The sequence below is a fragment of the Carassius auratus genome, chromosome 47, assembly GCF_003368295.1.
Source record: "Carassius auratus strain Wakin chromosome 47, ASM336829v1, whole genome shotgun sequence".
Classification (NCBI taxonomy): domain Eukaryota; kingdom Metazoa; phylum Chordata; class Actinopteri; order Cypriniformes; family Cyprinidae; genus Carassius; species Carassius auratus.
The window spans coordinates 7,915,137-7,942,509 of record NC_039289.1 but is presented as its reverse complement, the minus strand read 5'-3'; the positions used below and the strand labels follow the sequence as shown (position 1 = coordinate 7,942,509).

Genomic DNA, 27,373 nt, shown 5'->3' with positions numbered 1-27,373 from the left:
TTATTCATACAAAAAGAATAATAAACACCACACAGGCTCGATGGATGTGTGTATTCTTTTTCTGTTAGCAGGCGCCCTCTTGTGGCTAATGTTTGTATTACAAATGCTTGTTACATTCTGTTGTTTTCCATTATTTGTATTTTCTAGGCCACGAGTGACCCGCTTTTGCTGGTGTTCGCTTCACCTGTTTTAGTGAGGTAAAACACAACAGTTGTATTGTTCAAGCCACCCTTTATTCTTCTTTGTTAAGTTACACCTGCATAAAATGAAATACGTATTCAGCGAACGGCTGGGGGATAGTTTGATGACAGCCCTGTAGTGCAAAGTCATCTTTGCCCTTTTTTTTGGTTGTTCTCGAACGTAAAGGCCCTCAATTCCATCAACATTTTCAGAAACTATAATTTAGAAGCAATAAGATTGTTCTCTCATAGTTTACAAAACAGAAATATCGTTGGTAAGGTCTTATTTTACAATACATTCAAAACGCAATTCGATAGACTAAAAAAAACAAATCATAAAGCAAACCTTTACACATTAATAAACATGATCAGTATGCACACGAACAGCATCATTTGACAGAAAACCGAAACCTGAGGGTGAAACAAACGATCCTAACCCGAATTCTCCAAACAAACGCTGATCTAACATCCAATGTACAGTAAACCTCAAATGTAAAACACGTAATAAAAATCTCTTTTTCCTTGACACTTGGTGTCAAATTAGCAAAAAAAAAACTTTTAGCCCCAAAAGTCTTAATCGTCTCCTCCAGCAGGGCCGTTGGTCTGGGCCTCGGGTGAGGGTTTCTCTCGGTCTCCCTCTGCTGGTGGAGCCTCAGCAGTGCTGCTCTCCTTGGCCTCCCGCTCACTGCTCTCTCCCGCCTCCTTCTGGTCAGCACCGGAAGTGCTGTTGGGCTCGGTGAGGAGCGCCGTCGTTTCGTTGATGACCTGCGCGGTGTCCTTCGCGGAGGGCGTCTTCACGGCACCGTTCTGCACCGGGAAAGCGCCCTCCAGAGCCGCGTAGAGGAACTGATACTGCTCCTGTGGGGAGTTCAGAAGTAGGCTACGTTAGGATTTTAATCAGTAATATAGTTTGTTAATTGACTTTTATGTGATATACATTTACAAACGACACTTAATTAGGGTTAAAACGTCTTTAAAGCCACTTTTATGCACAAAAATTTCATGTTAGCAAAAGTTTGAATGGAATAGTGCAGGGTATATAATTTCTGAGAGGAATGAAAACAAAGCTGTGAGGGATAGAAGTACAGTGCGCTCAGGGGACTGTACCGTTAATAACAAACCAATATTTCAGCCGATGTAATTTTCAGTTGAAAAATGTGAAAATGTACAGTGTGTGCCATTGTAAAACTGCTAATCTATCCCTTACAGACTTGTTTTCATCCGTGGCATCTAACCCGACTAAGACCTATTGAACAAAGCAAGATCTTACGATTGTTTCCACAATCCCCTGCCTCATCTTGCGCAGGTTTTTGACCACTTGTAAGACGTCCACCAGCTTCTCCGTGTAGGCGCTGTCCAGGAGATTCCACAAGGCACAGAAGATTCCGGTACGGGATGAGCCGTTGCTGAAATGGAAGTTCACGGACGTTTAAAAACCCGACCATTCATCCGCCCGTCTCCCTCGGGGAAAGAAAACCAGATGCACTTACTGGCAGTGCACCACTATGGGCACATTCCGGTTCATCTTGCTGTTGTCGTATTTGCCGTTCTCTCGGATGATCCGTGCCATCTCGATCAACTCCTGAGGGTCTTCCGGGAGCTCACGGCCTTTCCATTTCAGGAACTGGTACTGATCCACCTCCAGGACCTCTTTCTTCTGTTACAGGAGTCAAGATGGATTCAGAAAACATCAATCTGCAGTTAATCACGTCACAGATATTCATGCTGAGCAGAAGAACTGACTCCGGTTACCTTCAAGGACTGGATCTCCAGATGCCGTCTCACGTACGTTGGGAAGGATTCGGTCTTTTTTACCTCAATCTCCATGTCTCCATACGTTTTCTTTTCATCTCCCCAATACTGGAAACAGAAGTCCTGAAAAAATGCAGATATGGCCTGAAAACCTGTCCTCAGTCGATTGCTCTCTCTCTCTGTGTGTGTGTGTGTGTGTGTGTGTGTGTGTGAGTGGGAGCTCGTACCTTGCCGTCCTCCTGGCAGTCTGTGAGCATGACCAGTGTTTTAGTTTGTTGCTGGTACAGCATGAGCAGAAACTCTTCCACGGTGTTTGGTAAAGGCCCCTGTGCTGCGATCAGACTCTTATTACACCAGTAGCCCTGTCAAAAAACAATAACAAGCACATTTGATTTACATGTTCCTATCACTTGCTTGTAAAGTTTATTTTAAGATTTTATCCCCCCATTACATTCATGACAATTAAACAATTTCTCATTCACTCTATTATAAAATTCAAGAAAATCAAAGTTTCGTACATCAATGAATGAGGCGTTGATGTATTCGTCTGATTCATCTTCCTCGTCTGATGTATACTCGTCCTCATCCTCGGGGTCACTGGTCTGGTTGCCCTCAATGTCCAGTCTAAATATGACTCTGTTAAAGTCGTCTGGAACAGAAATGCTCATAAATATAATATATAATAAATGCATGTTTGTCTGTATATTTAACACTGTATAATTCTGTAGCATGAGTTTGAAACCAAGATCTGCAGAGTAATATTAACCGACATGGGATAACAGCTGAGTCGCGGTTCTTCTTCTTGTTCTCCTCACTGCTTCCCGTGTTATTTGTTCTCCATTTTTTAAATTTAGGGAGTTTCTTTGGAAAGGAAGGCAAGAGGGAAACATGCTGCATTAACAGTCAGATACACACAGTACAGGAAAACTGCAGTGTCCTAATAATGAGCAATCAGCTGAAAGTCAGAGATGGAGGACAAACCTGGAACTCCAGTTCAAGCGAACTATTGTTACTGCCGTTTTTCTGCCTGAGGGTCTTGAGCACGGAGTGGAATTCAGACAGAGGGATCTCTGTGTCTCCAAACTGATTGTACTCGATCAGAGCCGTGTGGATCAGTATGTACTGGGTCTGTCACAATCAACAACACACACGGTTTAATATGCATTAACATGCATTTTTCTCAACACTTCAAAAAATATATGAATCTTCTATTAAAATGTCAATTTTAAATATACATTAAAATATTATTTTGCATATTTAGCTCAATATTAAAGCAAAAATATATATTGGGGAAAAAAATTCACATGCATAGGTTTAATTTAGATTTATATACATGCAAATTGTAAATGTAAAAATATGACAGTTTTAAATATTACAAAATGTTTGACATTTAAATTACTATTAGATATTGACATTTTAAAAAATTATATATGAATGTTAAATGACAATAAATCAATGACCAATTGACTTCTAATTTTTAAATAAACAATTGGCTCAAAATAAATATTCAAATAAACTGTTAAATAAATATTTAAATTGTTAACAGAATTATTTGCATTATCAATTATATTTAAAATATTTAGTAAACAATTCAAGTATAAGATCTAGACAAATTCGTTTTTTTAATAGTGCCTACTTTAAATTTGGAGTGACGTACCAAATTTATGACCAATAAATCAGTGAATCAAATCAAATCACCTCCACTTGAACCATGAGGCAACGCTGGCGACGTAGTTTCGCTACGAATCCATAGATGTCCACTCTGCCTTCTGCCTCGAGAGATTCAATCATTGCATCAATGCCCATATATGTTCCTGTGCGGCCGACCCCTGCACTATAGAGGATTTGACAACATTCACATTCAGCTTTATCCACTCCAAACGAACCTTTAGATATCAAATGTGACCCTGCTTGTGAAAACCCATACTTCATAAAGATGTGAAAATAACCTTTATATCTTTATTATCGAGTAAGGCCATGTCAACAAAAAATCAAACTTTGATGCTTATATTTTGTGAGTTTAGTCTTGATTTGAGAGACAAGGTCACAAATGCATATTTAATAATCTCTAGGGGTCCTGTCTTACCTGCAGTGGACCACCACGGGGCCACTGAAGAAGTTCTTGAAGGAGTTGACTCTTCTCCTGAGCTTCAGAAGCAGGCTGGGGTCTCCCGGCACACCATGGTCCGGCCAGCTGATGAACTGGATATGAGTGACCTCTCTCTCTGACGCCTTCTCTTGCTTCTGTACACACACACGCACACACACTGAGTTAAACCCGTCTGAATGAAGCACATAAGAAAGAGCAGGCTGCACACACGTACATTGGTCAGGATCAGACGGCGAATAATGTAATCAGGGCAGTGTTCCTCAGATCGGAGTTGCACTACGAATTCATCAAAGATCTCAGCCTCTCTGTCCGGAGACGGCCAGTACTGAGCGCATTTGATCTGAGAGGACAAACAGAAAGAGAAAATCAATCATAATATTAAATTAAGTTAAGGTTGAAGTAATACTAAAATTACTAAAACTAAAACAAAGCTTACAAAAAAAAAAAAAAAAAAAAAATTGCACTTTACAAAATTGCAAAAAATACAAATAAAATTTAACTGAAAATCTAAAAAGCTGAATGAATAAATAAATAAACACTATAATTGTATATCATACTATAATTGTAGAACAGCATTGGACCAAGCAGAGCCTCTTACCTTGTTTCCTTCCTCACAGCGGGTGACCATGACAATAATAGATGACTTTTGCTCCCAAACCATCCGCCAGAAATCAACCACCGTCTCATCCTTGGGTCCTGGAAAACATGTCCAACAATAAATCTGAAATCTTCAAAACTCAGGTCACTGTCACTTTGAATAATCGTAATTGTTGCTGTAAACAATTCTTGTCAGGCAACAGTCATATAGAATGTTGGGTCAAAGGATGTGCCCTCATTGGCTGCTTTAAATGTGTCTTAGCCAATCACAGTTTAGAATCATAACCATGCAGAGGATTTTACCTTGGGCTGCAATGTATTTCTTTGCCTCTCGATATCCCTGTATGGGTAAAAGAGTCCATGTTTAAAAAAAAAAAAAAAAAAATATAATAATAATATATATATATATATATATATATATATATATATATATATATATATATAAAATATAATTAGATGATTTAATTGAATTTTTTTAAAGTATATTGCAATTGAAATTATGTTAAAAGTCCCTCAATTAATTTAAATAAAACGACATTAAAATAACAAAACAAGCATGATATATAGAGTATCAGTACCTCGATAAAGCTGGCGTTGATGTAGTTGTCTTCACCTCCGGTTGAGAGAGTTACCCGATTATAGTCATCTGCGAATTCATGCACATAACAATCAATGCTCTGATCGATGTATGAAAACTACACAAGGAATTGTGGGTAAACTGATTTCTGTATGAAAACTGGAGTGATATTTACAGGGCAGAATGTCAACGTAGCGGTTCTTGTACTGGTTGTCCGGTTTCTTGGCTTCTTTGATGGTGTAATTGGAGAAAATCCGGGGAATGCTCTGAGGAGAGGCAGAATCTGAATGTATTTCTCATTATATTAAAGCAGTAAATGTTGTTTGGTTTAGAGAATCACCTGAAACTCATCCATAAACAGACGGCCCTCATCAGCGATCTTGTTCTTGTATGCCTCCACTAAACCGGCGGCTGGGATGGGCTCAACTCTGCGCAGGGGTGCAGCTGGAGGACAGAAAACAACTAATCATTCTTCTGAAATCAGTTTACCTTCAGAATACACTGAACTGCCTGATAGGAGTGAATAACATACGTGTGAGGAGAATCTGTTCATCTTCAGCGTTCCTGTGGTGAGAAAGCCCATTAGAAATATAGATTAAAATAAATTATGCCAATATCAATACATTAATAATTCTTTGTTAATCAGACAATAATACATGACTTTTTGAGTTTTCAAGAAGCACTTACCGTTTTCTTTTGAGCAGGAAAAGTTTGTATAGCACGAAGAGGAGCGCAACGGACGTCAAAATGATAAGGAATACCAAGAATCCAATGACAGCTTTATCATTATCTGAGAAGAACAGATAATCAGATTTAATACATTTACTGGGCCCAATAACTATATTTATAATTATAAATTTGAAAATTAATTTTTATATTATTTCTTAAAATACAAGTGCATACCACTATATCTGTAAGAATTGTTTGTGACAACGAGATCAAACTAAATAAATTCTCTATAGGAGTTTTAACATGTACATATAAAACACAATCAGAGAACATATTTCATGAAATTCCAGGTTAATAGTAAGTATACTACTGTATCTCTTCTAGGAATGAATGTAATAGAATGTAAAATGTTGTTCTTACAGCTAGTGGATTTGTGAGTTTTAATGGGACTGGAAGTGAAGCCGTTTCCATTCTCGGCTGTAATCTGAATTAAATAAATAATACAGTGAAGCACAAACCAAACACAATAATTGCACTTAACATTTAAACACACACACACACACACACAAATAAATAGATAGAAAAAAATGTACATACATATATACATACCTCAAAAGTATAGTTTGTGTGGTAGTAAAGATTTCCAAACAAAAAAGAGCACTCATGCTTATTTCTTTTAGTATCTTCAATTGTGTTTTTGTTTTTAAGTTTTGCTATATAAATCCCCTTTTCTCCATTCCAATCAACCAACTCATTGCAGGTCACAGAAAAAGAATTGTGAGATGTTCCTGATACACTTATGCGTTTTTCTTTAAAAATGGGTACTGTTAAAATACAAAAAGAAAGAAAAAGAAGAAAAAACAATTTGGAGATAATTAAGTACTGATCATTTGACAAGATATACAGCACTTATTTTCTGTTTGTGTATGATTTAATGTAAGAGAGCAAAATATATATTTTTAATTATGGGTTTAAACATTGCACATTACTACAAAAATACTACTAGTTAGCATACATATTAAAAATATTTATAAGGATATAAAAGTGATATTTAGAAATGGTTACACTTACTGTAAGGAAGTGTTCTGTGTTTAAAACTGGTATTGACAGAGTGTTGACCAATGGATTGGTTGATTTGTGCTGAAAGTTTGCAGTTGTACTCTGTATATGCACTTAAACTATTAAATGTGCAATTTGCAGTTGAAGCATTGAGTGTATGACATTCTCCATCTGAAAAAAAGTTATGAATATATATTGCAGAATTAGTACATCTATCACAAGAGTAAGAAAGTCATCCGGATATTTAAAGGGATAGTTCACCCAAAAGTGACAATTTTGTAAGCATCTATACATTCTCATGTCATTTCAAATGTATGCAATTATTTTCCTGTGTAAAAAATAAAAATAAATAAATAACAATTTTGTTTTTCCATATATATTATGGCAAATACGACTGTCAAGCTCAAAAACCACACACCATAAAAGTAATAAATATTTTTTGTGAGACACATTTGCTGAAACATCCACACTACTTTAACTTGTTTCTACCAAGTTCATCTGTAGAGAGCCTTTTACAGCAGTGCAAATATTACTTGACAATTCATAGACTACATTCTTTTGAGGTCTGAAGACAGTATTATATCAGAAGCAACAAAATCAGACTTTATTATTCAATAATCTGACTCTGTGTTAGAACAAATAAAAGTTCCCTATCTGTCGGTCACTACGAGTTATGTTGTAACTACATTAGGGGTCTTACTTCGGAGCCCAAATTACCTCTGAGTAGTAAAAAACAGGCTAATGAACATTGACGAGTGCAATTTGCTGGCCAAGCCACTCCTCTGTGCATATGGATATATAAGGTGGTGGCATGCATCCACCTTAAAGAAGTCTGTTTGGTGACTGGTGTTCCTCTTGATGAAAAGTACCCTGAAGATGCCCGATTGGAGTCATGCTTTCCTTCCTGCAAGAATGGTTGGAGCGTAGGCTGTCACCCTCCTCCTTGAAAGTGTATGCCTCTGCTATCGTAGTGCATCACGATGCACTGGACAGCCAATCCATGGGAAAGCATGAACTGGTCACATGGTTCCTGAGGGGTGCTAAGGGATTGAACCCTCCTAGGCCACCCCTCATGCCCCCCTGGGATTTCTCTCTTGTCCAGGTAGGACTTCAGAGGGATCCCTTTGAGCGACTGGAGTCAGTCAAGCTTAAGATCCTGTACCTTAAGACATCAGCACTCCTGACCGTGTTCACCTACATCAAGAAGGTTGGGGACCTGCAAGCGTTTTTGGTGAGAGAAGGACTGGCCTATTCATCTATATCTATAGAGACATCTATAGAGCTGTGGGATGGTAGACAGCTAACACCTTCACAAGGTTCTACGTTTGCATTGGGTAATGTGTTGGGAAATAGGTAAGTGGTGGAAAGAACTGGGTCGTGTCATGTTTACTGTGCCATTCCCCCTCAAAAGGGGATGTGAGCACCTTTCTCTCTTTCAGTAGAATTCCCTGGAAGGCAAACCCTGGTCAAGCATCCTCGAGCACCCTGGGCAGTCGGATTCGGTGGAGGAGTCTGATGGCAGGCCCTGTACTTGTGTAATTGTGTTCCAGTCAGCCCCTATCCTGGGCTAGGTGTCCCATCTGTGTGATTCCCTTTGTGTAATCCCATTTGTGTATTCTTCCATGGTAAATCCGGGTGCACACTGTAGGATATTGGCCAGGATTTGGCTGTCTGGATCAAATTTCGGAAATCCTAAAAGATTTTTCCCGTACTAGGCTAAAATCTGAAGTCTTTATTCGCTAGTTTGACAATAACTGACAGCCGATTAATAACCGTAGTGATCAAAGTTTACGTCTGATAAAATTCTGGCAGAGTCAGAAGATTTGGCATGCTGTCCTGCAGTGTGACTTCTCCAAAGAGGAATGTCTTCTTCTTCATTTTTAAAGGCCTTCTCCAGCAGTGATGTACTCACCACAGGCCCCTTTGGCACCAAGGTCAGTAAATTTGCTCTGGGACTTTGGGAAGATGGAGGGAACGTTATGTCTCCTTGCCACAACCCTTGAACCACTCACTGAATGCTGGGACACGGTTTTAGCTCTTCAGCATAAACCTGAATGAGTAGATGCACACCACCCGTATGCACGGGGGAGTTGTTGTTCATTGTCCTGTTTTTACAACTCAGAGGTAATTGGGGCTACAAAGTAACACCCCTAATGTCGTCACGACATAACATCTCCATTACCTCAATCAGGGAATGAGGGTTATGTACGTAACCAAGATGTTAGTGTGTTTACTTAGTGTTTATACTTGGCAATTAAGCTCTTTATGAGTCTGATTCTAATCTTAGTGGTATTGAAGAATTGTACTGTGCTCTTACGTTTATCACCACAAATGCCCGAAAAACCTTCCCACGTAATGCCTGGGCATTTATCCCCTGGGTATTGAGTCCACGAGATCACAATTGAGTCATTGTTTACTTTTTCTTCCAAAGTTACATTTTTCCAATCTGTAAACATAAAAAACACGATCAAAGCAAAATAAAAGCATGAAATGAACATATATGCTGCCTGGTGTAACTTTAGCTAAGGGCATGTAATGTCCCCAAATTTTATTTAACCTAACAGAGTTTCCTTTCTTTTGTCATATGAAGACTCTGTATGAAAATATTATTTTACTATGTATTTATGTAAAATTCTAATTATTTAATATACTGTAATATGTTAACATATGAAAGGACTGCATTATTATATTTAAAATATGATTTCCACTACAGAATGCTGTCAAACACAACACATTCTTTGAGATGAGGTGTAAAGTGTAATGACTTTCAGAATAATGGCACAATTCTCTGATGTACAATATGTATATGCACTGTTTGCCATTGTTAGTAAATAAATATGTGAGACTGTTAAAAGTGCCCATAGATGAAAAATAAACTACTTTTGCAAGTTTTGATATTGCTGCTAAATATTTGCAGGTGTATAAAACCATATTAAATCATCTACTCACCACAACTGATGTTAATCATTTTATGACTGCTGTTAATGAACTTATTGTAATATTTGTATTTCCCAGTGCAGTTATACATTTTGAAAGGTACAAAATACACATTCTCGCCCAAACCATATGTATTTTCTGAGAAAATAAGAGGTCAAAAATCATTCAGTTGTCTGCAGTATAAGTGTGCTGCTTACTCTATGTATCAAAATAAATATGATTAAAAATTAACACCATGCATTTATTGTGCTACTTAAACATAAAACATTAGCATTACTTACGTGCATTGTCATAAGTACAAGAAACCTCAAATGTTCCATTACATTTACTCGCTACATTGGCTGATTTTTGTATTTTATTCTTCCACACAAACTTAGTGGGAATAGTTTCACTGTAGGTTATTTCTGGTTTGACTGAAAAAAAGAAAAAAAATAGTTAAATAAAGGCAATAGAGTGAATTATGTCACTCTGAACATGTATCAATATATAGTATATTATCAAGTCAGAACTGCTGCTTGAGCCTAATTTAAAAATAAATATCTGTATGATAATAATATATATGTTCAATATATTAAATGCTCACCTGGGGGCATGAGGACATTCATTGTGTAGATGCATGTTTCTAGATTAATGTCAATGGGCTTCTCAACACAAGAGTCTTCAGTTGTTATATTAACACATTTTGTCAAATTCCATTTGCTATCTTTAAAACACACTTGCCCATCACCCATAAGTTCAGCAGAATGGTTTTCACTTCTAGAGACTAAAAATAAATAAGGTTAGAATCAAAGTCATTAGTTGGCTAAAAACAATAAAATAATGACACTAATAAAACAACATTATTTCATAGCCCTACAATATAATATATGCAAACTGTTCAGCTATCTTTGCTATATTATATTGTCAGGGATGATTGTTACACAGGGTGAGTTGTAGCACTGTCAGTCTAACCATTTATTTAGCTGAGAATTGCTGAGAAATTGACAGAACTGTTATCATCTGATTCAGTAGATTCTCTTGTTTAATTTAATATACATCACATATCCGGTAACTTCACTGAAATTAGAAATATCATGCAAGAGTATGGTAACACAGTTGTCTATTTAGTGTATTTCTGATTGACCCAGAAATAATGCACTTAATGGCACAGTGAATAAGCCATCCATATTTGTGAAAATATTTTAATTAGAATGTGTATTACATTTTTATATTTGAAAATGTTAGGTAATAGTTTATTTCTTAGCTGTTCTTACAATATGTCCTTTTTTTACCTTCTTGAATTAAAATAAATCAAAGTTTGAGATAAATGGGGGAAACCCACTAATTAAAGCAAGTGTGTTAAATAAAGTCTTTGCACTTATGAAAAAATTCTGTCTGTACATTACTTACCTTTCAAATTAAAATGGTTTTCTCCGAGGAGTGTGCATTCATCTACTTCTACACTGTAATTAGTGCATGGTTTTAACAATTTCAACGGTATGGTAGATTCATTACTGACAGGGATTTCCTCCTTGTGGTCCTTATCCAATAACCAGATTGTGTGTTTTTGTCTTTTGGAGTCACTGATATTCATCATAATGGAAATTTCTTCATTGCCTTTTGCTATAAGTTGGTACCGACCTGTGTTTAAACGCATATGAACATTCACAGATTCATAAGCAGTGAATAACATGTCTTGAAAAACACAACCATACCTGACTATATATCAGGTGCAATAAACCAATACTCACATGAGTCTTTTCCGGGTCCTGAAGAAAGCACATAATCACAAATTAATCATCATAATGCAACTTTATCACATAAACAGTAATCATTTGTACAGAGACACACAAATGGTGTGGTGTTACCCGAGAGGATGGTGGTGGGTGGGGGTGAGGTTGAGCTGGAGTGCATGGAGGTGGGAGATCCAGTGTTTGAGTGAGGTGGTGAGGTGGTGTCATTCCCTACACCTTGTTGAGGCAGTAGTTGACAATAAGAGTTAAAAATAGCTGACCAGGATAATACTACAAACTAATGAAGCTTACTCCATTGCTTCACAAAAAAAACATACAAATGCCCTGATATACAGCATGCCTAAATTTACTAATGAACTCTTACCTTTCACTGTTACTGATGGGGTGTGTGATGGAGTGCTTGTGGGTGAGAGGCCTGTAGCTTAGGGTAAAGCAAGTTTATGATTACTGTGTATGACTTTATGTAATTCTCAAACACATCATTATTGGACTGTTACCAGTGGTGGTGCTGGTGTTGTGTGGATGTGAAGTGTTGCATGAGGGTGATTTTGCTTCATCTGTATTATTCAGATTTTGACAATGAGAATCAAAATCTTTCCCTAAATGATAATGATAATGTGAATATGTGAATAATGTATTCAGCCAGTAAATTCATTAAATCGGTTAAAAAAAATTCAGCTCTATGACTATGTGTCTTGGCCATTAATTTACACAAGTCGACAACTGTGTTTTGGGGGCCTGGAAATGGAAACTATAAAAAAACGGTAAAAACAACAACAACAACAAAAGTTTTTGAAAATGATAGTGTTATACAAAAATGTGAATTTGTGAAGACAGTTACGCCATGCGCATGTGTATTACGTGTGTTTAGTCACTAAATATATGCGCAAGTGCATAGTGTTTCTTTACAAAGTGAAATGGCCAAATACTGGCTTGACTTGCATAATACAGCATTTTTAGTCATTCGTGGTTCTATGTTTTGGAACCATAAAATGGTTAAGGTTAGAAACTGGTACATTAAAAAAAAAAAAACTTACAAAAAGTCAGAAGTTTTGTAAAAATGGTAATGGTTGTTTGATAAAATAAAACTTTAATCTTATAAATATATCGACACAGTCTAGTATAGAAAATAAGGAAGCTTTACATCATATGGTGACCAAACTTAGATTTAGATTTTTGTATTGTACAAATAATTGTAACTAATTATTATTACTATAGTCTGTATAATCTCAAAAACATGCTAAATAATATTTTTTCCACGATATAGACTGAAAACTGATCAGTTGGTAAATACACCACGTGCATAATTATTAGACACGTTGATATTCTGATTACATTTTTTTTTTCAAGCACATTTTACCAATACCAAACCACATCAATCAATTTAATCATTTATAATGCTGGAAGTGAAAAACTACTTATATTCAGGAGTGCTGAATTACTAGGCATGTTTTATTTTACAGATAAAATTAATCCAAAAAGAAGTTTAATTCAGACTGAAAAGTCAAAAATTATTAGATCCCCATGAGAAAAATTCAAAACTAATGCAATACAGAAAATGCAAAGTTAGGACATGATCATTGGACAGCAAAATGCTCACTGAGTCAGCCGGGTCAGGAAAAAAACAGGTGAAACAAAAACACAATCGTTAACTCCAAAAGAATTAAGAATTAATGTGAAGCATTACATGTGAAACCATCAGGAAGCATTTAGTCTCCCGCATTACTATTTTCCAGAACTGCAACTTTCCTGCAGTCTCCAGAATTACAAGGTAAAAAAATGACCCTCACTTAATTAGAATAACATGCTGAAGTTTATAAAAACGAATTCTTTATAGGCTTTATGGACAGAAAAGTTTTGAGTGACTCTTGAAGAACCAGTGATGTGACATACAGTGGTATGGTGACTCATACCAGAGACAATTTATAAGAGACATGCCACTTCCTCAGTACAACTATATAAGGAAAACCGTAACGGCAAAGATGGCGGTTGTGTGCACATGTCCCGCCCCTCCCACTGGAAAGCCAATCATCTGCTTTTTGACATTCAAGCCGGGAAAACATTTAAGCCTATCATCTGGCTCCACTGACGTATGCGCAAAGTTGAGGAACCCTTGCGCATGCATAGTAAAAGTATAACGTGTGGGGAAAAAGGCATTTTAAACCTTATTTTGGAACAAAGTCTTCAACATGTTTCATCTATTTTTTATCATATTTTACTGCTATTTCTATACATGCAGTTTTTATGTCCCTGTGAACAGTGAAAGTGCAGTTTTGACTCTCTGTCCATTCATTTAGATAGGAGCAGGTTCTCATGGAGTTTTAATCGTTTTTGTCTTTTCAGTCCAAGCTAAACCTCTTTTTGGTCTTATTTCATCTGTAAAAGAAAACATGCCTAATAATTCTGCACACCTGAATATAAGGAGTTATTCTCTTCCAGCCTTTCCAGACAATTATATATCACTCATAAATTATTAAATACAAAATTAATAGTAGCTATAAAGATAGTGAAAGTGCATGAAAAAAAATGTCATAAGAATATCAACATGCCTAATAATTGTAATAAATAATAAACGTGGTGTAATAATAATAATAACCTGAAATATAATGTTAAATGCACTGTTTACCTGCAGTGGTGCTGGTGTTTTGTTCATGCGTGGAGGTGTGTGTGGGTGAGATCGATGTTTTTGTCTCATTATTATCAATAACTTTCCCTAAATGATAACATTCATAAGATAATCAAATAAATTTTTCTCTTATAAATACTTTTACTCAGTTCAGTATGGCATTTTCGAAAGTCGGACATCACATGGTTAACCAACATAGCGCCACACTTTTGCCGTTTATTTTGAAAAATGTCTTTAAATCAAAATGTATTATAACCACAGAACGTATATGATCAGCAATATCCAAATATAAAAAGTTAGGGGGAAAAAAACCTGAAATGTAATGTTAAAAATGCTGTTACCAGTGGTGGTGCTGGTGTTGTGTTGTTGCGTGGTGGTGTTTGGGAGTGAGGTTGGTGTGTTTGCCTTGTCATTCAAAGTAATGTTCCCTAAATAATAAAATGTATTAGATAAAACACACTGTTTCACTCAGAAAATATGCTGACACAGTCCAATATGAGATGTACTGTATGAGAAGGAAAGACATCACATAGTGACCAAACATAGTGCCAGATTTTTGTATTGTACAAAAAAGGTTGATACAAAATTGTTTATTATCAAAAAATGCATAAGCTCAATGATGTGCTAATTTATTTATGTAATATAGACTGAAAACTGCTAAAAATAATTATAACAATAATAATAATAAAAACATTAAATAAGATGTTAAATACGCTGTTACCTGCAGTGGTGCTGGTGTTTAGTTGTTGTGTGGAGGTGTGTGTGGGTGAGGTTGATGTGTTTGTCTTGTCATTATCAGTAATGTTGTCTAAATGATGAATTATTAAATCAAATAATATTTTCGATCAGAAAATATGCTGACACAGTCCAGTATGAGATGTATGTGAAGGAAAGACATCACACAGTGTCCCAACATGGTGCCAGATTTTTGCATTGTACAACAAATATTGATACAAATTAGTTTTATATTACAAACTGCAAAAACACAAGAACCCGCTAATTCATTAACATGATTCAAACTGAAGAAAATCTGATGAACTATTAAAGAATTAAAAAGGAAACATGATCTAGAATGTTAAATGCACTGTTGCCTGCAGCGGTGATGGTGTTTTGTTGTTGTGGTGAGGATGTTTTATTGTCCGGTTTTGGAAACATCCCTACATGATTGTTATAAATGGTTATTAGATCAAATAAAATGTTTATCTTATTATTACTTTTACACAGTGGCATGCACAGACCTCCACTGGGGCATGTGCTGAAATCACATTTGCGTCAGAGTGGGCACTTTAACATTAGCGAGTAAAGGACTCAAACAAATAAATTTGTGTAAATATATAAAAACCTATTGTTCAGTGACGTGCTCTAAGCACAGCATTATGGACAGATGAAGGTCAGAGTGAGAGAGATTGTGCATGAGAGAATAATAATGCAGGAGTGTGAGTTTGATGAGATGACGTCAGATTTACCTTCAGTGGCATTTGCAGTGTTTGGTGCAGTGGTGAGAGTGGAGTTGTCTGGAATGATGATTGAAAATTATGAAACAATGTCTAAGCATATTACTAATTTACAGAAATCTAAGCTTTATCTGTGGAATGTGTGAGATAAAACTATTAATTATTTTTGTCAGAACTGCAGCTGCAGTTTAATTAAATTAATCATTTAATTATTTATCAGAATCAATAGAGTGAACTGCTTTTGTGCTAAAAGAGCACTCTCCTCTTTCATATGACTTTGCCATCTTATGCATGATTATTATTTGCTTTTAGTATTGCTTTTTCCCCCAGCTGTCAGAACAGATATGTGATCCATCATATGAGATCATCAATATTTTTTGTTTAAATGGGAGTGTTGAGAAGAATATAAAGACACAATTTCAAGTTACAATGTGGCTAATGTTGATTAAAACTTTACAAATCTGCTTCTAGAAACTGTAATAAAAAATACAAAAAATTAAGAAAACTATTGCAAAAAGCCTAAAAGTACAAAACAACCAAACAATAAATAAACAAAAATATTATAATAACTAAATTTTTTAGCACAGGATCTGATTTTTTTTTTTTTTTTTTTTTTTTTGTGAAAATAGATGCTTAATATTATATTGTATCGCTTAAATTTGAATCCTGATGTAGTCTAAAACTATTTGCTTGGGTCTCAAACAAACCAAAAAATATATGTGTGTGTGTGTGTGTGTGTGTGTGTATATCCAGATTTCTATATATATATATATATATATATATATATATATATATATATATATATATATATATATATATAAAAATCTGGATTTAAATCACACGATCTGGATTTATTTTTGATTAACAACAATACATGTTTATACAGGATCTTTATTGTAAAAACTGGTGTAGCCTACAGGGGTAAGCTTAGGTCTCTCTTCCTCAAAAATAAATAAATTAAATAAAATACAAATTAAATGAATAAATACAAGAAACCTCTTGTTTATCTTGGCATGATGGACAGATGAAGGTCAGAGTGAGAGAGATTGTGCATGAGAGAATAATAATGCAGGAGTGTGAGTTTGATGAGATGACGTCAGATTTACCTTCAGTGGCATTTGCAGTGTTTGGTGCAGTGGTGAGAGTGGAGTTGCCTGACTGAGTGTCTGTAATGATGATTGAACACTGTGAAACAATGCCTAAGCATATCAAGTTCTAACATTTTGATTTTCTGACCCAAACATACAACTGATAAAAAATAAAAAAAGACATACAGCTTACACATACACACATTTATATCAGCCAAACGGTTATTACTGTCTGGAAGCATCACAAGCATTACAGAAAAAGCATAAGCAAAGAGTGACACGTACCTGTCTTTCCTGTACCTGTGGAAAGTGTGGGATAAAATGATATCAACTTAATAAGAAAAAAACAATGTAACTTCATAATTTTATTATTTCTAGCAATGAAGAAAGTAAACAGCTTTTGTGCCAAATGTTGATTGCACAGAAATTGCTGCATGGCGTGCAGCTACTTACCCCATTATACCCCATTATAACATCTGTTAGCTGCATTATTTAAATAAAACTCACATCTTCAGCAGACTTTATAGAAAAAAATCCAAATATAACACTGTCCATGACACAACTAATCCATGACACCACAACGGTGGAATGAGTTTTGAGAGATAGTGATGGTGAGCTTGCAATGCAGCATGAAGGAAGGATGGAGGTCAGAGGTCATGAGCAAGACTGACTGTGTGTGTGTCTGCTGTGGTGGTGTGTGGTGTCATGATTACCTGTAGATACGACAGGAGGAGTAGAAGGGGGTTGCGTGGTGGTGGGTGAGTCAGAAGAACCTATTTGACATGATCATACAGTTTAAACTGGATTGAAATACCGTCCTTATGCATAAAGTTGACACCAATTTTCCAGAAGATTAATAAACCAAATGCAGCAATAACCACAACAAGCTAAATTACAGAAATGAGCATAGGGAAAGAGAGAGAGTGAGAGAGTTTCATTCATTTAAACTAGATTGTAAGAATGCCTTCTGGTTTTTCAATATCTTGTTCATCTGTACTTCTCACTGACTGCTGCAAGAGAGCACGTCAAAAAGAGGAGAATCATTGCCTTTCTCTTTTGAGCTTGTGACTTGAGAATTGCGTGAGGGTGAGGTGACTGGGACTAAAGGGTAGAGCGAGTTCATTTTAGGTAGTCCAGTAAGGGATATTTGATTGTTGGAAAACTACTGAGTTTGACCATTACCTGTCCCATTCGCATTTGTGTCTTGTTCAGAAGTGTTTGTGGGTGAGATGTCTGTGACCGGAGAGAAAAGCAAGTTCATTTTCAGCAATCCAATACTACAAATACACTAAACTACTAATTCTAAAACTAACTCATACAAAAGTCCCAGAGATGTTTCTTCTGGTCGCACACTTTCAGATTAAATGGTGTTGAAGTCAATTGAAGTCTCATAAATAAACAAATAAATGAAATAAAATATAATAATTAATCAATACAAGCTAAACCTCTTGTTTATCTTGGCATGATGGACAGATGAAGGTCAGAGTGAGAGAGATTGTGCATGAGAGAATAATAATGCAGGAGTGTGAGTTTGATGAGATGACGTCAGATTTACCTTCAGTGGTTTGTGCAGGTGTGAGAGTGGAGTTGTCTGGAATGAGGATTGAACACGGTGAAACAATGTCTAAGAATACAGGATTTAACTACAAACACACTAAACTACAAACTCATACAAAAGGCCAAAGATGTTTCTTCGAGTCGCACACTTTCAGATTAAATGGTCTTGAAGTCAATATCTTTGCAAGATAAAAGATAGAAGTATTAAAGTTAATCTTGGATTTATAAACATCCGTATTAATATTAGCTACATTAAATGAGAGATGAATTTGCACCAAACACCAAACATTTTGAGCTCTCAACCTTAAATGTTACGGAGCTATGAGAATCCTTTTTGTATGCAAAGAAAACAAATAAAAAAAACTTTATTCAACAATTAGTCTCTTCCATGTCACCCTAGCACCATTTTGAAGAATAACGCAAACAGTGTATGCTGTTCTGTGTCAGCTGCGTTTTCTTCGTTGTTTGGGATTTGATCTGAACGAATTTAATGTATCCGTGTGCTGCAGCTGGCACAGGACAGCAAACACTGTTTGTGTTCAGTGGATATTCTCCAAAATTTTGCTAGGGTGACGGGGAGGAAACGATTGTTGAATAAAGCATTTTATGTATTTTATTTTTATTTTGCGCACAAAAAGTATTCTAGTAACTTTACAGTTGAAACCACTTATGTCACATGGAATATTTTACAGATCTTGCTATGTTTCTGGAAGTTGATTGTGGTAGTACCCTTGCCGTCTACAGGAGGGTAAGGGAGCTCTCAGATTTCATTTAAATTATCTTAATTTGTGTTACGAAGATAAACGGTGTTCTTACAGGTTTGGTACAACATGACGGAGAATAATTCATGACAGAATTGTAATTTTTTGGAGAGCTATCCCTTTAAGAATTCAATTATAACATTTTTAGCAACATTTAAATCGAAGAACTCGAAACGTGTGCTGTAAACTAGATTTTACAAATATTTATCCTTTTAATCAACTCTTACATTCCTGACTTTCACTGACTGTCGAACGAGTTAGACAATTACATTTTTCTTCTGAGTTTTGGGTTGTGTGTGAGGGTGAGCGATCTGACTCTAAAGGGAAAAGCCAGTTCATTTTAGGAAGTCCAGTACAGGATTTACAGCAAATTTAATAAAACTATAAACTCAAGACCAAAGAACTTTCCTATAGCAAGTCGTACACCATCACATTAAATATCTTTTGAAGAAGCCAGTGTCTGACATGATAAAAAGTAGAAATGTAGAAGCTGATCTCAATTTTCACTACAACAATACGATACTTGAAACATTCACTAAAACTCATTTCAGATGATGTTTTGTTGGTTTAGGGAATTTCTAAAAATCTATAGGGGACATTAGTTCTCTAAAACTGGATCTTCTGAAAACATCACCGCTGTAGAAACTATTTTCACTCAGAAATTGCTTGCGAATTTCACAAATAATTACAAAGAAACAACATGCAACACACAAATTAACCAAGAAATGTTGACGTATAAAAACTGAAGTAAGATTTTCTTTTCTTTATTTACTACTTCAAAAAATTAATAAATAAATTCAACATACAATGTAACAATGACAATATCTTTAATTATTGACCAATACTGACCGCTTAATACAAATGATTTAGCTATAAATAAAAAGTTCCCTGCCAACTAAAAGGCTCAACACACCAAAAATCCTCTCACATTATATTCAGCATCTCTTTCCTCTGAAACCCAGACAGGCTCCTTGTAAAACGGTCGTCTTTGGTCAGAAAGGGGAAGGGAGTTACTAGCAGTGGTCTGTATGTGGCGCGACCTGGCTGCCATGGAAACGCAGCGTGCATGCAAATATTTCAGTTTCTTAACCACAGCTTCCTGTAGCACGACAAAACCCTTCCCCCTTCTCAAGGCTCAGACACTTTGCTTTCATTTCTTTTATTCGGCTCAGTATACACCGTGTACATGTGGTTCTCGCAAATGTACAGACATAGATCTCATACACAGTACGTGTGCGGAAGGGGGAGGAGACAAATGTACTTCTGTGGGTGGGGGACGATAACTCTAGATTGTAGACTGTAGAAATGCAAATTCTATCCATGCAACTCTACTAAATCTTGTACATGAGAGAAGAAAAGTGTAGTCTAATGCAATGTCAGGATTACTTTGTGGAAAGATTTGGAGTTTTTCGACACTAAGATTTTATAGATTTGAAAATCTCATACGTTTCCTTAAATGTAGACTTTGAATTACTGTAGTTTTGGCTCAGATTGCCAGTACTTTTCACTTTTTTGTCTTTGCCGGATGTGGTTTTGCATGACTTAGGTCACAACTTGAGGCGGATGCATTTTGAGCTTTGCTCTTTTAGCAGGTCCTCCCATTACATGGAACATATGACAGAATGAGAAAAGTGACTTTAAACGTCCAGTTTTAACAAGTTTTCTTCTCGTTTTGAGAGATTTGCTTTAAAAAACATGATATTTCAGTTTGACTGTTTTGTCACAGTAATCACAATGGTGTTCGCATATAACATCAATCTCCAGCAAGATGACATTTAACCTGCTTGTAAAGTTTGATCTAAACCTCCAGACTGTGCTATATTCACAATCACTGGCTATTAAAAAAATGCATATTGCATATTCAGTAATTGCGCATCGTAATATAATACACCGCTTTTAAAACAACATTTAATGGCTCACATTTAGACTCACGTTTTCAGAAGTATAAATAATTCCTTTAAAACTATCAAATTGTTTCCCCAACATTGCACAAGCTGTTTTCAGCATTTTTTTTTTTATTATTATTTTAGCTTATTACAATATATTGAATAATTTCTAATCAATTTCGGAGCGTAAACTTGATTTTCTTTATTTAAAGGGGAAAATGTTTGACTATGGCACTACTTAACATTTTAAGGCAGTACGTTTACGGTTATTAGTATTATTTAAAAAAAATTCTTCCCCGCAAAATCCAAAGACTGAACAATTTCAAAACTATTTAAAGGTCATGAAACTACAGGAAAACACCATGAAAGTCCTTACTAGCTCTTTCCTGACATTTCAGACTTAAGTATTCTTTTAACTTAAACCCCAAATCTGTGACATTCATCTCCCATCTTTGAAAAACATTTAAAGATCTGCAGATAATTTGAGGGCGAGTTAATGGAACATTCTGGTCAAAAAATATATATTTATTCAACTTTACAATCTTCTTTTCTAAATAATTGATGAAAAACAAAAGCAAAAATAAAACTGTGCCTCTTTTTTTAGCTTCCTGACTAAAGAAGCCAAAGCAGTCGCCCACAACCAAAAATAATGCACAGTGGATAAATTTAATGTGACAAAAGGCCTAAATATATACCGCAGAGCTCATGCATGTACAGTTTTCATGACTTAAATGGAATCCTTTAACGGCTATTATTCATGAGACGCAAACGTAAAATCAACCTTCAGTCCAATGACAAGACTTGACCTGAAATTAACTGCGTTTACGTGCATCAATTACGTACATCAATCAAATCAATCGCTGATTAAAAAAATGATTATTATAAGAATTGATGCAATACAACCAGGTTTTGACGGGCTGTGATGATAAAGTACAGAGTTATTTTACTGCGAGAATTACAATTATTTAATTGTTAGCTCAGTGGTTTCGCACGTATTGTGCAGTTAGGAGTTTTGACACTTCAAATGACTTTTGTCAGTGTAACCTAATCAATTTGGTCATATTAAATCATATTTTTGAATATTTCTAAGTATAACCGACGTTCATAATTAAAACATCCCAGAATTGAATACATCAACGGTTGAAGAAGATTTAAGAAGATTTGTAATACAGCCATATGAACTACTTTTATGATGCATTTAATCATTTCGAAGCTCACCATTAACTTTCACTGTAGGGAAAAGTGCAGCATGAACATTTGGCTAAATATCTACGTTTGAGTTTTACAGATGATAAGAAAGTCGTACAGGTTTGGAATGACGCGAGGACGAGTAATTAACGACAACATTTTCATTTTCAGTTTTAATAAGCATAGGGACAATTAAAAGCAAGCATCAAATAGTGATTTCACGAATATCCCCCTGAGCACTGACTCTAAAGCCTAAATCTCACACATAGGCCCAGCGTTTTATGGCTTTCTTCCTTTTCGATGTGACAGCGTAGTAACAAGGATTCTCACCCGGTATCGTGCCACAACACTTTTATATAAAGTCAATAGACTTAATTGTAACAGGTTTCATGACACTTCTTCAACGGCTCACGCGAGCACCATTTTAGCCGGCAAATTTACGAGGCACAGAAACCGGCTCAAAATGGAACAAGGAAGTGGTCAGTGGCCTGTGCAGGAAGGCATCTGGCTCAAGAGACTTTCAAATGAATAATACAACATAACATAACATAACATAATATAACATGAAGATTAAACAAGATTAGATTCTAAAGATAGGAACTTAGGTGCCTACTAAACTAAAACTTTACTAAGCATCTAAACTTACTTAATTACTCAACTTTACTTAGTCATTTTATTTATTTATTTTTGTGGTTTGATATTGTAATTTGTGAAAACTCTCTTTCACACTTTACAGTCTCTCACTTCTTTAATTTGTATTTTATTGTAATGGAGTGCTGTCATTTTATGTAACAACATCCTGCCCAGAGACACGATGTTAAATAAATTAAATTAATTCAATAAAAATCATTGAATATTTTTAAGATTTTAAATTGTGTATTTATGCTTAATCCTCTGGCTTGATCATTTCCTCCTTTTTTTTTCTTTTTTTTTTGGATGAGGTACAGCCCCTGGAGAAACCCCCCTTTTAAATGTACGGTACCTAGCGATGACCAATCATAATGCAATACTAATGTTTTCATTTATTTATTTTAAATTCCATGTTTTTAAGCACTAAAACATTACATGATTTTAATAGTCAATTAGTAAATTCCAAAAAAAAAAAAAAGTAAAATATGTTGTATACAATTTTAAAATTGTACATATATTAAACATATTATATTCAAAATGTTATAATATATTATATTATATTATATTATTAAACAAGCAGAAGGCTGCTGATGCAATAGCCTGACACAATTTCCCCACAAAGACTTCAAAAGAACTCAAGAAGTCAAGAACATCAAATAAGGTTCTTCACAAGAAGAGCCCATGAACGTTTACTTTCAAGACTGCCGGACATCACTCTATAAATAACAAAGAGATCATGATCAGCATCCATCAGACTGTGTCCTGTGAAAGCAGGCACAGCGCGGGCCCCTAGCAGAACCTCCAGCGAGTTTGAGGGGACACACCCAAACCAGCCTGATCTCTGACAGCTCCTTCGCCAGGTAACACAAACTAGAAGCCAACACCTCTCTCGAAAAGTGTCCCGCCACAGGAGCGCTCCAAAAAATCACGTTAGGAGCTCTGCAAAGCACTCTTTTGCAACATTGCCCAATCTCTGGCTTTACTCCGATGCTTTACAGAGCAACAACTTCTCACTTCTGCCGACTAAAGAGAATTCCCCTTCGTCTTGGTGAACAACGGTGGAGATGCTCATTAAAATAAATAGTATTTCTAACAAACAACACTTCAAATAAACTGAGGACTCAAGACACCAAAATAAGTCTGTCCTGTATGTACCCATTGATAATAACGAATACATTTTAGTGTTAGGACTAATGATGATAAAAAAGTCCAAATAAACTAGATTTACTATGTCACACAACACAGAAACGGGACCAAAATATGAATGAATCTACACCACGATAATGACCTTCGATAAGTTATGCAAACAATTAATTCCCAAAATGTCACGCAATATAAACCACAGCAGTAAATATAATGAAATATGTATAATAATATTGATTATACAACTGCAAATTCACCTGTAAATATATATAAATATATATTAAATGCATACTTACATAAGACCAAGCATAGGACCAAAACCAAGGGTCCTAGCGCAAAAAATCTTGCCATATCCAAAGGTTCAAACGCGGCTTCTAAGACACCATATGTCCTATTTGAAACAGACACAGATCAGGGTTAACCATCAGAAAGCGTAATGGGTTTTTGGTCTCTCTTGCTCTGTTTTCATGTAATCTTACGTGTTCTCATGTGTCTAATCAGTCGGTTCTGTTAAAAAACAAAAAATCCGTAAGCAGTTTTTTGGCGTTAAGAGACAGCAGAGCAGTGTCAGAGACACTCTCTCCTTCAGCTTTGAGTTAAGGCCCTTTTTTAACAGGAAGTTGCATTTTCATCTACGCCACACACCTCTTGCCGTCTAATGTGTCATGTCCTTCAAATGTGAAACGAGAGAAAAAATGATCTCATTTTTGCTTTCGACGACCTGCATCCAAAGCGAGAGCCGCACCTTCAGAAGATGCACTTTTCAAGTTAAAATCACCTCCAGTGTAAAGTGTGAACAAAAACTGTCTGAAGTGTCAATTTTTTCTAAATTGAAATTTATATATCAACTTAAAGCTGAATAAATAAGCGTTCGATTGATGTATTGTTTATTAGGATTGGAAAATATTTGGCTGAGATTCAACTATTTGAAAATCTGGAATCTGAGGGTGCAAAAAAATCAAAATACTGAGAAATTTTATGATTAGTTTTCTGAATGAATTCTTAACAATGCATGTTAGTAATCAGAAAATCAGTTTTGATAGATTTACAGTAGGAAATTTACTAAATATCTTCATGGAACATGATCTCTACTTAATATCCTAGTAATTTCTGGCATTAAAAATTATTATTATTTTTTTTGGCTATTGCATAAAACATACCCAGCGACTTAAGACTGGTTTTGTGGTCCAGTGTGATAAATGTCAAAGACGATGTGTTGCAGCACATGAATCAAAATATCACCCACATTAGCCAGGCAAAATATTAGTTTGATAAATGTAGTTTTGAAGCACTATATGAAGTCTAATTCAAGGACTGGAACAAAAAATCAAATGGATAAAAATAAAATATAATGATAAATAAAAAAAAAAAAAAAAAAATTGTATATATATATATATATATATATATATATATATATATATATATATATATATATATATACGGGTTTGGCTCTGTACCCCATCACTTAAAGGGTTACTCCACCCCAAAATGAAAATCACTTACCCCCATGTCGCTCCAAACCTTTAAAAGATTTGTTCATCTTCGGAACATAATTTAAGATATTTTGGATGAAAACTGGGAGGCTTGTGACCACATACGGTGATGTGGAGAGGCACAGAGGAGACTATTGACAAAGGAATTGTCAAATAAAGTTGTTATTTTTATTCACGTACTAAAAGTACTAAAAGTTGTCGCTTCCTAACGTTACGGCTGAACCAATGATGGCAGATGCACTATTTTGACGATGTCTTTCATACTTTTCTGGACCTTGACGGTATAATTTACTTGGCTGTCTATGGGACAGTCACAAGCCTCCCAGTTTTCATCCAAATTATCTTATATTGTGTTCCCAAAGACAAACGAAGCTTGTATGGGTTTGGAACGACATGGGAGTAAGTGATTAATGATAAAATTTTCTTTTTGGGGTGGAGTATCCGTTTAAGTTTAATAGTATAAACATTGCTAATGTATATTTCCATATTTTGTATTTCAAGTATGATATTATCATCTTCTATGCACTGATTTGCATGTTTAATACGACCAAACTTGATTGTCTAAGTGACATTTATGAATTAAACATGGCACATGTACACACTAAAACGGTTTCGACTTCTCATCCTCGATTTACATAAATGACTCAACGGTGACATCAAACGCAAACATTTTCTTCTCTCACACTGCTTCTCAAACTTGAACTTCATTGCTTCTTGCCTATTTCTCACTTTCCAAAGGCACTCTGCATGTAGGCAGCGCTGCAAGATACCACTTCCTTGCTTGCTCTTTTTTTCTCTCCCCTCTTTTTTTGGTTTCCCGCCTGTTTGAGGAAGTAGCACAGAGATAGGCGTGCAAAGATGAAAACTCAAAGTGACAACCTACTGACTGTATGAACACAGATGACAGAGCAAGATAGTAATGAACTTCAAATATCAATTATCAATGAAGAGAATACAAAGAGACTGATTATACGAGATGAGAATTCAAAGAGTTCTTCTGTATCAAAGATATAGTGAATCAAAATTGCATGCATATGTAAATTCCTCTATTCTTTACTTCTCTTTAACACTTTAAGAGAAACTGTAAGTAAAATGAACCATTTTCCCCTTTTTTTGTAAAAAGATGATGCATGCCAGTCAATAAAATGAACTTCCTGCCGAAACCTGTGGCGATGATACCAAGTATTAGTGTGAATGATCATGGGCGAAATATATCTGCTTTGATGAGGTTCAGGTTTTTTAATGGTTTCACATTGGATGCATCAAAACTGGCCAAAATGTACAATAAAACCCTGCTATTACAGTGTAAAACAGGGTATAAAACCTCAAATAGACATTACAATAAAATAGTAGGTGGTGGGTAGTTGGCTGTCTCAAAGGGTGATTAACCACTTCCTGAAGGCTGTTCTCGCACGCAAAGCACATTTGCAATTTTGCAAAAGCAAATACACAATCAGACCTTTGAAGTTTGAAGCCTTAAATAAATGTACCTGTCAATCCACTACAAGTGTACTTGCTACTAACAATTTAAAAGTGGTACGTTACCAGAAAATACTCACTTCACCGCTGTCATTTGATTTTTGACTGAGTATTCAACAAGAAACCGAATTAAAATTCAGAGAAATGTGAGAAATGTGTCCCCCATAAAGTTCATTTCACATAGAGATATAACCAAACTTAATGCCTGATGACCCTCCTGAAATAAACAAGTCTTCTAGTCTGCTCATGAACATTGTGTTAGCTTATTTGAAACTTGCTAAGCAACTAGCCAAAACCAGCTTGGTCAGGCTAGGAGGCCAGCTAAAACTGGTTAAAACCAGCTCAAACCAGCTAAGACTAGCCAACCAGCTTAGCTGTTTGTTTTTTTCCAGCAGGAATACAGCAACATATTCAAGCAATTTGAATGTCATAATTAGATTTTTGACTAGTTGTGT

General features: G+C 35.6%; 1 protein-coding gene across 16 annotated transcripts; it reads right to left on the bottom strand.

Moving 5' to 3' along the window:
* Positions 1–214: 214 nt before the first annotated feature.
* Positions 215–24,596, bottom strand: ptprc (protein tyrosine phosphatase receptor type C). 16 transcript variants are annotated; one of them, XM_026236029.1, is made up of 40 exons: positions 24,426–24,596; positions 24,243–24,337; positions 18,337–18,372; positions 17,964–18,014; positions 17,495–17,554; positions 17,067–17,081; positions 16,800–16,859; positions 15,706–15,753; positions 14,581–14,667; positions 14,240–14,326; positions 12,111–12,212; positions 11,978–12,034; positions 11,728–11,829; positions 11,611–11,628; positions 11,270–11,500; positions 10,464–10,643; positions 10,162–10,293; positions 9,893–10,018; positions 9,261–9,389; positions 6,956–7,114; positions 6,494–6,708; positions 6,305–6,368; positions 5,903–6,005; positions 5,748–5,779; positions 5,556–5,659; positions 5,391–5,481; positions 5,217–5,284; positions 4,942–4,978; positions 4,640–4,737; positions 4,256–4,381; positions 4,018–4,175; positions 3,630–3,765; positions 2,913–3,059; positions 2,702–2,792; positions 2,450–2,580; positions 2,159–2,293; positions 1,932–2,054; positions 1,670–1,836; positions 1,450–1,585; positions 215–1,037 (listed from the first exon to the last, which is right to left on the bottom strand). In XM_026236029.1, exons 2-40 carry the CDS (start codon positions 24,295–24,297, stop codon positions 753–755), a joined length of 4,182 nt encoding a protein of 1,393 aa, XP_026091814.1. In that variant the 5' UTR covers positions 24,298–24,337; positions 24,426–24,596; the 3' UTR covers positions 215–752. The 16 variants fall into 16 exon arrangements, with proteins under 16 accessions (XP_026091814.1, XP_026091815.1, XP_026091817.1 ...); XM_026236030.1 differs by lacking the exon at positions 17,964–18,014; XM_026236032.1 differs by lacking the exon at positions 12,111–12,212 and having other exon boundaries at positions 24,426–24,595.
* Positions 24,597–27,373: the final 2,777 nt, after the last annotated feature.